The 19,124-nt window shown below is 38.5% G+C and overlaps 2 protein-coding genes across 2 annotated transcripts in view; one reads left to right on the top strand and one right to left on the bottom strand.

Moving 5' to 3' along the window:
• caln2 (calneuron 2) overlaps positions 1 to 6,453 on the top strand; it is a 40,318-nt gene extending 33,865 nt beyond the window's left edge. The window contains exon 8 of the mRNA XM_042499456.1: positions 5,270 to 6,453. Coding sequence (XP_042355390.1) covers positions 5,270 to 5,397 — 128 coding nt within the window. The 3' untranslated portion in view covers positions 5,398 to 6,453. The remainder of the gene's footprint in view (positions 1 to 5,269) is intronic.
• Positions 6,454 to 13,941: 7,488 nt separating this feature from the next.
• Positions 13,942 to 19,107, bottom strand: sdf2 (stromal cell-derived factor 2). Its single transcript, XM_042498660.1, has 3 exons — positions 18,889 to 19,107; positions 17,072 to 17,268; positions 13,942 to 15,163 (listed from the first exon to the last, which is right to left on the bottom strand). The coding sequence occupies exons 1-3, from the start codon at positions 19,070 to 19,072 to the stop codon at positions 14,864 to 14,866; spliced, it is 681 nt and encodes a 226-aa protein (XP_042354594.1). The 5' UTR covers positions 19,073 to 19,107; the 3' UTR covers positions 13,942 to 14,863.
• Between the last annotated feature and the right edge of the window lie 17 nt (positions 19,108 to 19,124).

The following is a 19,124-nucleotide window of genomic DNA, read 5'->3' on the forward strand; positions in this document are numbered from 1 at the left end:
TCAGCAGAAATAAAAACAAGTGCGTCATCTTCCCACCTAGTTAGATCCAAGAAAAGGAGTGAAAGAAAATGCAGCAGGTTGTTTTTTGTGATCATTTTTTATTTTATTTTATTGACATTCATTGTGCAGCATATATCAATGAATCAACAGATTATTCTAGGTTAATAATGATACATGCAACCAATGTCCAAAGGACAAAACTGGTAAAATAAGATGATATGTAGATATGATATAAAATAGAATAACTAACAGTTGTCTCACTAAGAGGACCAACATCCCCCCGCCCCAACCCCAGTGGGACCCAGACCACCAACTTTAGACAAAATATTCATTTCACAAGGCTTTTTAGGCTCACTGAGTCTGAGTTTCACATCTCCACTGTTTTCTCTTTCGCCCCGTGTGCCCAAGCTGTCGACAGCTCTAAGTATGCAATATCCAGACATGTCAAAACCCACACACGGAAAAGAGGGAGTGGGGTGGTTTCCAGCGTGTGGCCAGGCCCAAAATTTTATTTCAACATGTGAATTTAAAGGAGCATATTCTCCAAATTGTCAAACTATTCCTTTAAAGCTAAAGTTTAGACAAAACAGACAAATGTAAAATCTGTTGCTCCTTCCAGTAGCTGATACCACACACTTTGACATGAATGGATCAGTGGTCTGCATTATACAATCACACTTGATGTGACTGCAAGTCAACACAGGTGTTACTAAATCTACCAGAATAATGATGAGTTATATTTTAGGATAGGAGGAAAGATACTAAGGAATGTGAAGGCAAGACGAAAGGTTAAGGCAAGTGAGACTTCCCAGCGACAGTTTAAAACTCTCTGAAGTCTTTCTTTGGGCTGTCAGAAAAAAAAGTGGAAAAGACAAAGTGTAGAGTTGAGGGTGATAAAGCACTTTTAAACATACACACTTTTTTCAATGACTTCCAAAGTCTTGCTTGGCAAAATTCAAGGTGAAATCCCTCATTTTTTCTCTGCTGCTATACCAACATAAATATCCACCACGGTTTCATCTGTGCCAGGGCGATCCTGAGAGCAAGGTCAAGAATGCTGCTGAGGCACATTCAAGGAAACAGACGCAATAATTAATCTCAAGGTCATGGATTCATTTCTTGAAATTTTAAAACCAAAACGAGAGGGTTTATGAGTTGCTAATGAGTGCCTCAGTGAAACACAGAAGGCGTTTTACTTGAGACATAAAACCGAATTATGTTGCTTTAGGGAGAAGAGGGGTGAAAAAACCTAAATCTGACCCTGCGTTAGTCATGGTGCAGCGCAAGAAATTGCCTTTCTGCTGTGAAACATCCACAAGTCAGACTAGGACAAAGGTAAAGACAGATCAAACACGCTGGAAAACTGGAAAAGTCTTAATGAATCCATTGGGTACTGGCCCACAGTCTCGGGGAGGCCTAAAAAGAGACAGCTGGGAGGAAATGGAGAAAGTTAGCAGAGAAGGGACAGTGAAGGAGGAGATAAGAGGCTAAAGAAGGGATCAGGGAACTGCTGGCTTGGCACTCTCTTTCACAAAGTTTTTGGTGTTGAGGGAAGGAGTTAGAGAGAGGAATAGAACAGTAGAAAGAGGAGAAGTAGGCATGAGGAAGAGTAAAGAAGCGATGAAGAGGTACAGAGTCTCTCTTGTAAAGAACAGCTGTATTACTCCCCACATTTAACCCTCTTCCCACATCCTCAACTTCCCTCTTTCATGCAAGCTTCCTACCCATCTTCTTCCTGTCCGTCGGGACTTCAGCGCCTTTCACAGCCCCTCTTAGATCCACGACTCAAAGCTACGAGTTGATTTATTGATGCGGCGTGTGATTCTAACAAACTGAGACAAGGGGGCTGACAGAGAGGAAACTTTTGGTTGTTGCTCTTGCTGCAAGGCCTGTTGGAGGACACATCTGTCTCTACTCCTCTTCCTTTTTCAATCTCCTGAGATTATGTCTTTGGGGGGGAAAACTGACTTTCAGCCCACACAAATAGGTAGCAGAACAGAAAAGTTCCACCTCCCTCCTCTTGTCTTTGTTTTTGCTGCAGCATAGAGAGTTTGAAAACCAGTTTGCGCCTCTCATGCATTCATCGTTTTTACGTTATTGACACACCTTCTAATGATCTGGCTTTCAGATAAGATGCAAAACATAGCAACTGGAAATATTAGCTGCTATTTTATCTGTACAGTATTTGTCTGGGTCAAAGATAAGAGTTGCACCTTGAGAGACAGGTTTAAATTTATTCACTATAACTCATAGGTCTGTTTACTCGCGTTTTCAGAGCTCATCACACTTCACTTCACACTGTCAGCGGCTCAGGTGTCACACATGTGCTTTGATTATGTGATAAGATAGGGGTATGTGGGTGGGAGATCATAACCCTGGCGCCGTTATAGGATGGTCTCTGATGTAAATGGCCCCCTTGATCTCCACTGCTCCTTTGTACAGTTTTATACTTCCTGAAATGCTGGTGCATGTTGTTTTGAAATTTATGTACTGGCACATTTGTATTATTTACAGAAAATGGACCTACATTTTTTATGTGTTTACTTTAAGCTACTGAATATAATTTGACATTTTGGGAAACACAGTGCTTTTTTCTTGTTGACATATGAGAAGATGATGATATTAGTTTAATATGTTTATGCACTAAAGCTAATGCCAGTAGATGTTTAGCTAAGCTTAGCATGTTTGCTGTTTCTGATTTTATGTGGATAATGTATTGGACTATTTCTTGGCCAGGTGCAGTAATTTTTTGGAGTTTCTGGTGGTTGTCTGTGCCTGAAAGTAATTTTTTCTAAATTAAATAAATCGGGTGTTTTCTTAATGTGAAAATGTGTCTAACTAGAAAATAAGGGTCAATTCTAGGTAACCACATAGAGTGTAAAAAATAATGGAAATAGCTGTTGTGACATAACCCATCTGTTTTTGGACTCCCGTTTTGAAGCCTTGAGTTTGTCATCTTGGTTTTTGAGAGCAAGAAGTGACCAAATTTCAGACAAGAGGCTGGAGCTGTAGAGGAGCGAAGGGTGGGTCTGACTGAGAAGCTGAGGACACTATAGGCAGACAGCTTGTCACTCAAAGTGGTCCTTAATTATGCAGAACTTTAAGCCTCAATAAAATGTAACCAGGTACATAAAATATATAAAAATCCATCACCTATACAGTTGTCATAAACAGGAAAAAATCTGAAAAAAAAACAAACTGTTTTTGCACCAGGCTGTAAACATGTTTGTTTCTGCTGTAAAGTTGGGCATTTCAACATAGGCATCTATGGGGATTTCCTCTGTTTTGGAGCCAGCCCCATGTGGCCGTTCAAAGAACTACAGTGTTCGGCACTACTGTGTTGGCTTAATTTTTTCAGCCCCAGAGGTTGCCACTTGCCGACAACACATAACTCTACATAGATCAAATAATATTCAGCGCTTCCAGTATTTCCTTCTTATTCCTGCAGGTAAATCAACAAAGACGTTTATCCCACAGGCGTAGAGTACAAGGTCCCAGGCTACAGAGTATTAACTCTACTGAGAGCAGATGTTCAGCTCAGCTCACGGTGCTCTGCAGCACTACGAGCTCATTCTCTGTCACTGTATCATCAGGGATACAGAAAGGCACAGACAGATACATCATTAAGAGGAGCTGTTTAATCGAAGTCTCATTATATTTTATGTAACCAATAAATATAATCAACATATACATAAAATCTTACTATCATTATCACAAGTCATAGCAAAGTTAACTACATAAATGTTGAATAAAACTGATTGCTCAACTTGTCAAGCCATGACAGATGTCTCTGTAAAAAAAAAAACACAAGCTAATTATGATTTATTTCAGTGAAGCTAGTCTAATCAAGTTACTGTAGCAATATGCTAAATATTGCAGCAAATTAATGTATCCTTAAGAAAAGTGTGTTTGTTTTCTTTTTGTTTATTTATTTGTTTTTCAGATTATCTATAGACAAGCCCTTACGAGAAATCTTGACAGTAATGATAAAGATAAATTACTATTTGGGGAAAAAAAAGCTGAATGCATTAACATGAGCAGCGAGGAAACACCTATACACTAACACTAGGTCAGCAATGTACATGACCGAAAATATTGTCTTGTTAGCTATAACTCTACCTCAAAACATCGAAAGATATCTTCATTCTAATATTATTAGCTTTCCTGTAATAATTTGTTGTTTTATTCGTCATTTGCCAGTTGTAAAACCTCCAAAGGCACTTGTGAGTGCACACCTCAGTGAGTGTGTTTACACACTGTACAGAAATGGTTCTGTCTCTTAAAACCCCATTCTGCCAAAGACAAAATGCCCCCCAAAAAATAACATGGCCAATAGCCTAACCCCTTGCCATGCCACACAAATCCGCAGTTATTTGTACCGTCCCAGAGTATGATAGTCTCCCTGCCACTACACGCAGACCACTAAGCTTTCACATTAGATGTGTTTTTGCGTACCCGCTCACTTGCCTCATCATCTGTTTGTTTATGTTGTTGCTACAGTGTAAAGGGACGCCAAGATCACAAGATCCAAACCCATACAACGGAGCTGAGTTCTGCATTATGCCTGCTATTGTTAATATTCTGGAGACTGTGTCAAAAATGACCCTCTTTCCTGCCTTCCTACTTTATCACCCATGGCCGTACTGATCAGAAGATGAGATCAGCGTGTGCTGCGCACAGATGCAGATTTTGGGGGAAACCGCATTGAGAAATACCTTTTAAACTCCACTTGTCGACTGCTATTCACGTTAAACAGCAGTCCACTTCGGTATTTTGGTACAGTTGGTTTTCAGGACCACATTTTCCAAGTAGAGTTGAGCACCGACCAACACACTGTTCCTGGTTACGATAAACAGTGTTCCCACTAATCGAACAATCTGGACTTTGGGGTTGATTGTACTGGGATGCACTGATCCCTAAAAGACTCCTCAATCTCTGCAAGAAATCAGAGATTCCTGTTCCTTTAAATACACATTTTCTATTTATTTTATTACATATTTATTTACTTGTTTATTTATTTTTATTCATTAGATTGAAATCAATAGGTCTTTAGATATACATAGTTATTTTTCCATGTATTTTGGTCTTTGCTGTTGCACTGCTGTAGGCTGGGATGACAGCATTTCATCATGGTTATGTATGCAGATGCATTAACTAATGAATTAACTAATCACCATCACAGGAGAGGCACGAACTTGGGTCAGAGAATTACATTAGAAGCTATACTCTTGCCTCATATGTTTTTTCTCTTTTCTGTCACTCCTCTCAGTCCATCCTAAGAAGAAGAATCGGCAGACGTGTGTCAGGAAAAGCCTGATCTGCGCCTTCGCTATGGCTTTCATCATCAGTGTCATGCTCATCGCAGCCAATCAGATGCTGCGGAACGGCATGGAGTAACCAATTGCACTGTGAGCATGGGGAGTGGACAGAACAGCCATGACCTCACATCGCAGCCAAAGCAGGACCAGCCACAACCCGAGCACTTCTCTAAACAATCAGTTGAGTTTTTTGAGTTTAATTTGAATTTATAGAAGCAGACAATGTACATGAAATGGAGGGAGATATATTTGTTTTGCATTGAAGATGTCACCATGTAGAGTCACTGGACTTACCGATCACGAGGAACCTGAACTGGAAAAAATATATATGTTTTTCTATAAACAGTGAAAATAAATGGAGGGTTTTATTTCACTGTTTTCAAGACCAAGACCACCCTTTAAACTTGATTTTCTAATTAACGAAAACGTTTATCAGGTGCTTTGAGCCATTCCTAATTTAAAAAACAAATAATGGTTATTATGGACAATTGCATATTTACCCTAGAGAAGTAGCGTTGACTGTGAGTGAATGTGGGCACTGAATGTTGGGCACAGTATTTAGATGCATAGTTAATCCATCACATCCCATATAGTCGTTTAGAAACATCAAACTTTATGTGAAACATCGAAATCCTTGACCCAATCCACTAATGTTGGGACACATGAAGTCTTTCTGCGTATCTACAAGGAGCACAACTTAATACTCAGTGAGGGACCAGGAACAAATCATCACTTTCCTGTTGTCTTTACTATTAAGTCTTAGCATTGACTGATTGATTGACTGATTGATTGGTCACTGAACATTTGTGTAGGTGTGTAAAAGACAGTACATAATGTAAGTTCAGGCTGTCTGAGAGGTGTAAAATGCATGATGAGAGGGATATAAGATAATAGTGATGCGATGGTTTGGTTAACAGTAGGAACGGTCTGAGATAAAATATGATATTTTTAGTAATGTGTTTGTAGAAAATATTTCACCTCAGCATCTCATTGTAATACTGCCCAACTGTGGTAAATATACACCACACAAAAAGCATGCCAGTATATACACTGCCATATCAAACATCTCTAGCTCCCATGGATTTCTCTGTATATATAGTATTACTTATCTTGTGTAATGTATTATTCCTCGCAACAGCAGAATGTATGAAGGGTAGATATAGTTAGACAAATCAGGGATATACAGCAGAGCTGTGACGTGCTGTCGGTACAGCTGTTTTCTTGGAAAAGGTTGCGTTCTAGTGGTTAAAATGAGAACTGCAGCTTAACGCTTGAACAGCCATGTTTACAAGGTGTTCAGAAGTGAAGAACAACACCGCTGAATTTGAGCTTTGATATGTGTTGTGACAGTTTCACAAGGGCAGTTTGGTCTGTGTTGGTGAGCATTCACTGTTTTTAATGGCAAAAGCGAGATTATTTTCCCCCTTCACAACCAAATGATGTTGTCGCACCAGTGTACAGCTCAGGATCAGATGAGAAACTGAAGGTGACTGCTGCAGTACCTGTCCTGTCTGTGGTCATAGCTATGTTTTATGGCACTACAATTTTATAAAGCTTACTGGGAGGAAAAGTTTGGAAAAGACCTTGTAGGAGTTTACAATCACGTCCAACTTTTTTTTTTTTTTTTTAATAATAGAGCCCCCTCGAGGATGAACATCCCAGTGACACCACAGATTCAATTTGAGGATGTTTTTTATGTGGGTGCAGAGCTAGGCGATAAGTCATTGATAATCTACTGTTGGAGTAGTATCATAATCATATGTCCATTTCCTGTGACTGTTTTCTAAAACTCTGTTGTCCAAACAAACGGTCTTAAGCAAATTGACGTTCAGAACTAAGATTACCTGAGATTAAGGTTTTATTTAACACATTTAAAGAAATACTATGCAGGATTTTCTTAGAAAAACAATGTATAGACAATGTGTGACGCACTCTTAGAGAGTGACGGTGTATTTTTTATTTGATTTGATTTTTTTTCTGAGATTCTTCCTTCTGCCTGTATTTTTTTTATTTTTTTCATATTTTCTGTGACCTTATGGGTGTGGACCCCCAGAGCCCCTAGGTGAGGTCAGGGCAGTTTAAAAAAATAGCAGTTAGGGGTCAGACCGTAAGCGAGACAGCACTGAAAAAAAGGAAATTCTTGGAGGTCAAACACCAAAAGGATGAATCTGGGGTTGGCTTTTACTTTCTCCTTTGCTTATGAGCGTGTTTACAACATAGGCTGTATATAAAGATGAACAACAGCATAGCTCCTAAAAGTAAAACCAAAAATTGCCCTCTGGTGGTTGGCTGCAGTATAAGTCATAAACCCCGCCCCCTATCATGCCACTTAATCGGACATGGGCATAACTAAAAACTCAAACTACACATCAAATAATTTTTTGTTATTTTTGGGTAATAGTCTAGTTATCACGATGATGTTTGTTCAAGTATTTGTTTTTCTGATGAGTTTGCTTTTTATTAGTTATTTGATGTTTGATGGTCGATTGGTCAGACAGGTGTGTGGCCAGGAACTTGATATCGGGGAAATTGCTACTGCGCAAACTGACTCCAAATGATGTCTCCAGGGCAAGATGGCTGAGGCCTTATCCCCGATATTTTGGCTTCAGTTTTGTACAGAGGGATTAAGAAGAGATGCTTTTTTCCATCTTTATACATGGTAACCATCAATCCTGCATAGTATACCTTTAAAGAATTGGTCGAACACAGTTCTTTACCATGAACATCATTTTATATTATTTTATTTATGGTTATTATGTGATATTTAAAGATATAATAAGTATATTTTGATAAATATTGTTTCATCAATCATTATTGAAGGAATTGCCCAGCCCAATGTTCATGGATGGATTACTGAACAGGCCTACCAGGCACAGGGCTGGGGGCCGAAATGTCAGGCCCCCCCTGGCCTTCATCTGCAAAATGTCACTTATTTTAATTTGTATCAACTTGGAAAAGACTCAAAACGACCACAAAAATACCAATAAACTGCAAAGAGAGACAAAGTAACTACAAAAACAGGCAAAACAACCCCACAGACACACAAAATAACCAAAAGAACCACAAAATGATCTAAAAAAGACACAAAATAACCACATACAATTGACCACAAAGAAACACAAAACCCCAAAGAGATGCATAATGGCTATGAAGGGACACAAAATAATGAATGAACAACAACAAAAAAAAGAGGCAAAACCACTACAAAGTCTGTGTCTTCCTCCTGTGTAGGAGAGGTGGTGGGGCCTTTCGTATATCTGTGTCCAGGGGTCCGTTGTCTCATAATCCACCCATGCCTGTGTTGATACCATCTTTGAAACACACCTGTTGGTGTTCATTACTACTCAATGTTATATGCCATAAAAAGATGCGTTGATTCCTAAATTGCACGGTGCTCCCCTTGGACTTTATTGGATCTTGATATGGTTTGTTCTCGTTCCTACCTTGAAGCGATCATTTGGTCTCTTGTCAGATGAAAACTAAATCTTTCAATCAAACTAACGTGCAGCCATGTGAGTTTAAAATAAAAAGGGGGAGGGCTTTCTTTTTAAATAAAAAAATAGCTTTGTAAAATCAAGTATCACAGCAAAAATGTATTATACTGTAAATCAGTACGCATGTTGTTGTTTAGATTTTCGTGTCTCTGAAAGACAGGGAAATCCATTTAATCTTTCTTTGTGGTGGCACAGCCTTGGTCTAAATGTAGGTATGTATGTACTACTGTCACATATTTGACTCTCCAGTTTATACTGTAATAGCCATTTTTTCTAGTTTCTACCAGCTATTAATCAAATCAGAGTGCAGGAGAGGGCATTTTCATAAATATGCAAATACAAGGTCACACCATCAACATCCTCATCATCATCTCTGTTTCGCGTCATCTAGGGTAGAGTCTGTAGGCCTCACTGTGGACGGTTCAAATGGACACTGACTACGATATATTGTGTGTTTTAGTCACATTAGGTTTTTCTGGAATGTTTTCACTGCCTCATAGTCCTGTATAAACTGCTGTATAATGTATGCTACACTTATCCTCGTGAGTCAGTTTATGTCTTTGATATTCTCAGCACATTGACATTTGACCAACGGACCATGTTTTCACCTGTCTATTAGTGTCATGGTCCTTTTGAAACCAGCATAGACCACTTTATCTTTACAATTCTCAAATATATGTGCCATTCAGACATCCTTGCATGGCTATGTAAGGGGAACTCGTTTGAAAGACCTTTTATCAACACTTTTGAAGTTTACATTACTATACTGTACATCTGTAACAAGACGGAATCAGTTCATGATTTTCATGTTTTTGAAAGTTGCTTTTGAGATTTGTTTTTACCAAAACATGTTTTTACCTTGTAGATTGTATAGCGATAAAAACTAAACACAGATATGTAATACAACCTTGGCATGCTGCTTAGAAAAGGGGAAAGAAAACAGCAATAGTCGCCAACTGAATGGATATTTAAAAATGCAAATAACAAGTTTAATCTGTTTAATCTAAAAAAAATAATATATCCATATATGTTTATGCAATAAAACCTTGTTTTGATAGAAAATGTAATGCATCTGTGTTTACTTGTGAAAGATGTTTGTGATTCTAAGATCATTCAAATTTTGCCTTAACACCATGTAGCATGTATAACATGTAGGCTATAATAATGACCAAAAAATATTACTGAGTGACATAAAAACATTCTGAAAGAGACAGTTCTCCCGAAAATCAGTTCTACATATTTTCCCTCCTACCTGTAATGCTATTTATGTTATTTATCTATTTATCAGACTGTTTTGGTGTGAATTGCCAAATGTTGGAGATATCGGCCATGGAGATGCCTGCCTTCTCTCCAGTGTAATGGAACTAGCTGACACTCAGCTTGTGATGCTCAAAATGCAGAAAGAAAAAAATATTTGAAAGACAACAGCAAAAATAAATAATAAAAATGTAATGGGGAACGTCATAATTTACCTTGTTTGCAGTTTGAGCTGTCCTGTCAGCAGTTTTTCATGCGTTTCTACTATGGTGGTCTATAATTTTTTTTTTCCGTTGAAAGACTGCGAGTGGTAACTGAAAAAAAGGGCAGCATCAGTGAGCTAGCTATCATCACAGCTCAGCCGAGGAGGCCATTCATGTTTACGTCTCGCACTGACACGTGTGAGCTTCTTGCCCATGTGTAGATGTATACTTCCTTCCATGGATGCTTTTGGAAGGTGTAAAGAAAATAGTTCCTACACAAAACTGCTAACAAGATGTCTGTGGATTATATTGAGTAATTGAGTACTCTGGAACAGACATTGCTGTTGAGTTTGTCAATTTTTTTTTTTTATTGTTTGTTTTGGGCACTCTGGGCACCACAGACCCAGTGCCATCTAGTTCCATTATAATGGAGAAAAGGCAGACATCTCTACAGCAGATATCTCCAACACTCACACCAAAACAATCTAGACTGATAAATAGCACTACAGGTAAGAAGACAAAATTGTATTTTGGTTGGGTTGAATTGTCCCTCTAAATAGGGAAAATAAATAACATACCTTTTGGCTCTCAATAAGCTGGTGAGCAGAAACATTTTAACTGTACTGTTCATGATAGTAAAACTCAGTATAAAGTAGGCCTGTTACTTTACTTGTCACTTGTTGTCATCCTCGCTGTGTCATTTGAAATACTAACCCTAAAAATAGGATGACAACAAAGCGTGTATTTCACTGAGCGCCTTTACTGCGGTTTTTCCATGCAGGTGGCAGAGCGTGCATAAAGGAGCTGTGAATCAGAAGAGCAGCCTCTTCAAGTGCAGAAAGCTCACTGCTCTGACATCACCTCCACACAATACATGCAGGTCATGCAACACTACAAACACAACTGACTGACCTTGGCGGGTGTGACTGACGTGCACACAAAGGTTAACAGTGAGATCTGCATCTTAAATCTTTATTTGGCTGGATGCCGCACGTGATGGCTGGAGGTTAACTCGCACGTTTTGTCAACATGTGTCAGAAAGGAGAGTCCCGTGGATCAGTGCTGGCATCCGCACTCACTCTAAATCATGATAATTAGAGAGCATAGGTTAAACACAAGGGAGAATAGCCTCATAGCAGATGCAAACCCCATTAACCGCCAGATAATGAACCAAAACATGCCATTAAGTGGACAAACAAGGCTTTATGCGAAATGTAATGGCCCAGGCAGACATTAACAGCGTGCCAATCCTAAACTCTAGTTTCATCTTTGTGGGTAAAGTTAAATAGCTTGACTTTATTAAGTGATTCCAGCTTACTTAATTACTTCATTAATGAGGTTTCATCTTCAATAGTAAAATTAAAGAGTTGGACTTCAAGTGATTCCAGTTTACTTAATTACTGTATGAACAATCATGTAAAGGGACACATGTAAAAAGAAACAATAAATGATCTGCTTATACTGTTATTCACTGCTTTTAACTCGTTGTTAATGTTGGTAATTTGTGAATGCAGCATGAGGAGAGTCATTGGTGACGAGCGTAGGTACTGGAACTTTATAAAATTAACTCTTTTAAACCTGAGAAAATTGACTTTATTTATTTCCAAATATGGAAAGGAAGCAACTTAACAAGAAATGACCCCAAAATTAGCAAGAAATTAAAATGGGGGAAAAAAGAAAATAAACTGAAATTAGGGAGAAAAAAAGAACAAAAAACAGGAAATGACCTGACAAAAAAGTGCTGAAAAACCCATAATTAATTATAATAAATATACAAACATTTTTCTGTGGTCTAATTTTAAATATGTAATTAGAAATAAAGATTTTATTTTTTTTTTTCTATTAATTTTGTTTTTATTTTTTTTTTTTATTTTTTTATTTAAAAAAAAAAAATAAAAATAAAAAAAGAAATAAAGATTTTCCTGATATATTTACCTGGTTATTTGATCATTTTCCAGTGACTCTTTCTCTTCTCTTTTAAAGCTACCCCTGACGACATGAAAGCTAAGCAATGTACTGCTGTAGACTGAGGACGGCAGCAAATTGTATTTTAGCTCCCTAAAAAAAGTCTAACCTGATAAGATCTATAAAAGTATGTGTATGCTATGTTTAGAGAATTTTCATTGCTTTACCTTTGGCATGATTTCAGGTTCTTGTGTTGTGTTGTGTTGTGTTATTGTATGGACTTTGTTTTGGGGTTCTCTGTTTGTGTTCCATGTTTCTTGTTTTCCTTGTTTCTAGTTACTCTTGTTCTGTTTCTTGTTTTATTTTGTATTTATCAGTCCTTATGTGTCATGTCTGGTTTTCAGAATCGGGTTTTATCAGAATACTTACCAAGTACATTTACATATACAAGGAATTTGACCTGGTGCAAAACACTTCCTGTCTTTGTGTTTCCCTGATTAGTTTCACCTGTCTTCTATCAGTCTCTTTTGTCCTCCCTTGTTAGAGTCTTCCCTGCACGCCTGTTCTGTTTTAGTCTCGTTTGCTTCACCCTTGTGTTCCCCGCCACACCTTCATTTGTTAGCCAATCCGTGCGTTTCTCTCCCGTTGCCTGTGTCCACTACCTCAGTTGTGTGTCCTTATCTTGATTAGTGCTCTCCTGTGTATATACCTGTGTGTTTTCGTTGGTTCTTTGTCAGTTCGTCTGTTAACCGTGATGTTACCTTCCCTGAGAGCCTCTGTGTTTCCTCATGTCTTCACCTGAGTTTTTAATGTTATCCCAGATTGTTTCAGTTTGGCTTCTGATTCCCATTTTATTTGTACTTTGTGTTTTTTGGTAACCTGTTTGTATTTTGTACTTTAAAAAAAAAACTGAACAGCATTTAAGTTTGCTTTTTGTTTGGTTACCTGGCTGCTTGTTTTCTGTTCTGCATTTTGGTCCTCAAACTTCACCTTTGACAACCTTGCTGTCAAACAACCCATTTCAACATGAAAGCCATGAACGGCTTTATTTCAACATTTATGCTGTCATCAAACCCACCAGACTTCATTGAGAAAAAAAGTCATTTTGGGTCACTGAACACGTGAGCTGCTGCATCAATCACTTAGTTTGTTTGCGCTATTGTTACTTTGTTACTTGTTACTTTGGTGAATCAGAACTAATCCCTTTAAACACCAAAGTCACAAATAATGCAGCTTCAGGTCAGCACTTTCTATGTTCAGCATTGAATCACTTCTTTCAATTCAGACGTTATATCACAGTTTTTCACGGTGGAGTCTGGCTCTGAAAAAAGCGAAATGACGGCTTCAGGAGCCCACTGGAAATAACTGTCTGATGGAAAGGTAAAGCAGTGAAAATATTCCAAATATAGCCTACATTTAAACTGACTTTTTTAGGTGGGGCTTTTTTTAAGTGGCTAAAATAAATTTTATTGATGATCCCTCCACAGCAGCACATTGCTTAGCTTCTGTGTCAGACTCCAGCCTGCTTCTCCAACCTGGCAGCGTGGCGAGTGACATCTACTGTATGTAATACACTGACTACACTACTAGGTATCAGTATCACTTTATTAGTACTGATATTGCATATTTTTAAACGATACCCAGCCCTGCTGGTGTCATCAGTGATCACGCAGAAAGGACCACCTGTCAAGTCACAAGATCATCTTAACTGTAATCGAAACCAGATGAATAAGTAAAAAAAAAATCAAATAGTCACACTGATACTGTTATGCATATAAATCACTTTAATATGAGGTATTCATTGCATGTTCGATGAACCTCTGAAATGAAGAGTTGATCTAACACAAAAGCATGAACCTAAAACACTGTATTTTCTTGCAGCACTCGGACGCTGATCAAACAATTAACAGCATCCACTTTAATAATGTACAAAAAAATAAAACCACACACAAAACTGCTTGTTCTCTGGTGTCAGTTGGTGCTAGATCATTTATACTGAATCTGACTTAAAGGGGGAAAAATACCCTGGTAACACTGCTTATCCGTTGAGACGTATATGGCTTACAAATACCAGAACAACACAATGAAATTCTGACGTTTTCAAAAGTTTAAAAGGCTCCACAATGTAAACACCTACTACATTTAAAAAAAGGATAAAGGCACAAGTGTAACAATTTTTTTTAAGTCCAACAAAATACGAGACTCACTCATTAACTTAAATCTGATCTGAAAACCTGTGCTGCTTCTGTGTTGTGATGTTACTGCTGATGTTTATTATTTAACAATAACAGCGGAGAGGATGTAAAGCATCACAGACTGCGATTAGATTAGTTGTGGCACATTAATACAGCATCTTTAATACCTTTATGTCTACTTGTACCCATTAAGGCAAACAATAACGCTATTTTAAATGTTGTTAGCTCTCTGTGTGTAGCTGCTGGATCTTTGAGGATTCAAGTAGTGTTTCCTAAAACACGATAAATGTGAGAGGTTGGATTGATAAGGTGAAGCACCCTGATCCATGACAGACTTTGGCACAGTCTTCTCAGAAGATGACAGTCAAAAGGTGACGAGAAAGAAAAGGGAGACCGGAGGTTGCTGGTACAGGCGTAATTAGGGACAGAGGTAGGACACTGATGGTAGACAGAGAGGAAAATGAGAGGTGACAGAAGTGGAGAAGAAAAGTTCAGAACTCGGTGTGCTGGTGACTGTAGTCCCGGCTGCCCGCCGGGTTCTCGCTGGGTTTCATAAAGATGCCCTCCATGACCTTCCACAGGCTGTGCTGGCTGGGGCTCGACATGGCGTGAACCTCGCTCTGACCGTGAATCGGCCGTCCGTACTGCTCCCCTGTCACTGACAGCAGCGCATCAGTGGCCCTGTGACGGAAGCGGACAGCCTCCTCTCGCTTCCACACAGATCCCCCACACTGAACCGTCCACTCGTCCAGGTGGTCTCCTTCCCCTTCATCGCCAAATGCACTCACCTCCTGTGGACAGGTGAGAAAGAGTTTAAAGGACAAGGAGTAGTGGAGAGGATAAGTTAGCTTGCTTTTGTTCAGGCCTTATGGGTCCATTTTACAATCCCGTTAATCTTCAGAAATAAATATCTGTGTTTGTGTTTAATCTTTTACCTCGCTTCTGTCCTTTACATTTTCCCTGCTGCTAAACTGGACTCACCAGCTGTCTTCATTTTTTGCATGAAAGTTATTTGTGCAATAACACTCACAGACTATTTACAAAGCTAGATATCCAAACACAGTGATCATTACAGCATGTTTGGTTTAGTTAATACTTGCTGGCTTCTTATTGGCTCTTGTACACCCTTTAATCTCCACTGAAGGTTGTGCTGGATCTGCTCCATTTTAGTGCGCCGTTGCGCTGTTTAATATTTTGGCGAGAGCTGGGAAAGCTGTTTAAATGGAGCGTAATCTGTCAGCCAGTGGCAGAGACCACGTAACTGTCAGCTGAAAAAACAGACAACAATGTCGTCCTACAAGACAAAAGCAATGCTAGCTGTCCTAGTTAACAGTTGCCTACATGGACAGTGATGTTCACATGATTTTATTTAAGGCATCATCAGTTCTCTGTCGTATCGATGTCTTTTGACGTGTTTGTGTTTGTATGGGCCATGTGGTCACTGTGACATTAACGCAGCTCTTGCCGCTGAAATTTAGCAGCGGATCCGTTGATCTACCAGCTACAATAACAGTTAAATGGTGTGCAGACTCCTCCTACGTGGCGCACCACGCGCCGGCGTGTTTATGGTCCTGACCCACTGATATCACTGTTACTAATGTATCAGACTTGTTGATTAGATGAGGGAGGCCACACAGGCTATGATGCATATTGCACTGTCACTGTGGGTTATGCCCATAACATATAAACTCTAGCACAGTGTTACTTGCAACAAAAAAAAATCTATTTAATTTCAGTACCTAGAACTTTAACAAGCAACAAGACTGTTTACCCAGTGAAGGTCAAGTTACTCACACATCCCAATAAATATATAAAAATATAAATACATCTATATTCTTTTTTTTTTGCAAGTTAGACAGTATGTGCAAGTTGTCTGCAAATTGTGTCCTACTTCACCTTCTCCTTCACACCTGGTTGGAGATAGATGTGCAAAGTACTATTTTATCCTTCATTATGTACATAATCTTCTGTTGTGGTATGTGTAATTTTATATCACCGTAGTGATTAAAAAAATATAAACATGATTAGGTGCATGATCTGGAAAAGTGGTTGAGATTCCAGATGAAATAACCAGTTAAGAATGTCTATTTTCTGCCAATGCCGATCTGTTAAAAAACTTCATCACACTGATGCAACGATGCAAAAGCGCCATAAAGCTGACCTGTCTATTGATTTACAACATTGTCCACAATCATGTAATACACTGAGGGATGTTTCAGGAATAGCTACCTTGGTATAAACAGTACAACGTGCCTGACAGCTGACAAATTTCTATAATCACACTGTACACATCTTCCAACCCTGTTACACTTTGGCTAGACAGTGTTTTCACACTTCCTCAGTATTGGAGAGGTTTTTGCTGACCCGAGGCTGTTTTCCAACAGATTTCCTGAAGTGCAAAAGCTGCTGTCAACTCAGGTTCGCCTCAAAGTGTTGGTCTAGGTTTCACTAAATGTGAGTATCAGCCTCTGGGTATTTTACATCTCTGTCTGCATATTAGTAATATTACCACAATTAATCTCTCAGTGGCTTTTACTTGGCAGGGTTGAAGTGATTTATCAGACATTTCACAGAATTCACAAAATCTGGAAATGTCAAAACCATCTTTAAGGCATTAAAGTCCTTTCACAATGCAGGTAGAGATGTGAATAATAAATCAAACCTCTCCTCTTCCCCCGTGTACCTCTCGCAGCACCCACCTGGTTAGAGGACAGCGGGGAGGCAAAGTAGTGGCTGTGCAGGTTACGGCCTGTGTTGACATGTGTTAGACGGATCGTCTGGCCGCACTTAACCGGGGTGCCCCGATGGCACAAGGCGTCGCTTGTCCCACGGACGCTCCAGTAGCTGTTACTGTCTTCTACTGCAGTCACTCCTGTTACAGACTGCTGCCCGCTACCTGTCTCACACACACAGAAGCACACACAGTGAGCGGAGGACTGTTACAGAGACACTCACAGTGAACATACCGGGAGACTGTGAGCAATTAAAGAACAAATTTGGCTAAAAAAGCAAATTTGATTAATGAAGTTTTGGACTGTTGGCCAATATTACTACATTTGTTCATGAAGGTCTGTAAAAACACTGACAGAGTGGAAGTGATGATTGTTGAATTGGGTTTGACTTTGAACTCAGGAAATCATGTGGGCAAACAGCCATTGGCTTGAGCCATTGGACAACAACTGTGTATTCGCCTTGAATTTAAGTTATTACAGGTAACTAAATCTTAACTAAAATCTAAAACTAGGTGTGGAAAAAAATGTATTCAACTGAGATAATAACACAAAATAGACTTAAGACAAATACAACCAACTGAAACAACACTTTGTATTTAAAAAGCTTACTAAAATAAAATAAAACCACACAGAAAAGTGGTTTAGTTTTAGTCTTTGTCAGATTGGTCAAAGTTGTCAACACAGCAAGTGTGAGGAAGCATTGGTGCATATCTTCATTGTGACTGGGATGTTTACTTGACTGTGAGTCAATTGCCTTCACACAGTTTTGTGTTGTAATAACACCCCTTCCAACCTTTTAAACCATTTCATGCCTGAGAAAACTGGCTTGATTTCTTTCAAAAACATCAGAAGAAGGCAAAAAAAGAAATGACCCAACACCTGATGACCTCAAAAAAGTGCTTAAAATACTCTAACAATTTTACATTAAATATGTTATCAGGATTTTATAAATGACCTTTCCCTAGCTTTTTTTCCCTAAACATTTTTTCCTAGCTTCTTAAGAAAACATTTAAATCTGTCCATTTCTTACAATTTGTGACGCATTTATTATCAAGTTTCTCATTGTTTTTTTTATCACGTTTTTTAAATAAATCAAACAATTTTGCTCAGGGTTTAAAGGTTTAAATACTTGTGAAAGGAGTCTTAAAGCAGCATAAGAAAACTGATGTCAATCCAAGTTTTATAGGGTTGAATCTTATCCCGACAAATACTCCCATAATAACAATAATAATAATAATAATAATAATAAATAGTGAAAGGAATAAAAACTAAAATGGAACTAAACATTTTTAAACAATAAGACACTCCGGAAACTAAATGAAACTAAACTAAGTTGAAAACAAAACTAAAAACAAAAAAGAAAAATATAACACTGTAATACCTCTGCCTCGAGCGTTTTTAGATTCAAACTTAAATGCTCTAATTTGAGGTTAACTATTTTGTTTGAATATTTAGCTGGTTTAAAGAAAATGGTGTCGTAAATCGTTACATTTATGTTTTTCCCATTTACTGTCTTAATCTTACCATCATTTGTGTAAATCTTTGCCTTGTATTTATTAACTAAAGGACGTTTTGTGTCACCAATCTTAGACATGTGGCACTGTTAGACTGTGAGCACAATGGAGTCAACATTAACTATATGTCAAACTGACACTGTCAACCTTTGAGCATAGAAACCAGTCATTTACAGGTTTCTTTCAATCACACCATCTCCATTATAGAGGTAAGTATTGGTAAAATATTGTAATTAATGCGTAATAATCGTTCAATGACAGAAAACTCACCGGACCCGTAGCGTACGTCGTGCGAGTGTAGTCTCACATTGTGCTTTATATTTAACAGTTTAAGGACGGATCCACATGTCACAAAACTCAGCTCCGTACCGACTGACAGTCCGAATATACAGGAAAACAACAATAAAAGGGCTGGTAAATAGTGAGAAAGAAGAGCACCTTCTAAGTTACCCATTCCTACCAAATCCTGAGCCGATACCTCTCTTAGATTTGTATCATTTTTCGCT

Source organism: Plectropomus leopardus, chromosome 13 (assembly GCF_008729295.1).
Source record: "Plectropomus leopardus isolate mb chromosome 13, YSFRI_Pleo_2.0, whole genome shotgun sequence".
NCBI classification, from domain to species: Eukaryota; Metazoa; Chordata; class Actinopteri; order Perciformes; family Serranidae; genus Plectropomus; species Plectropomus leopardus.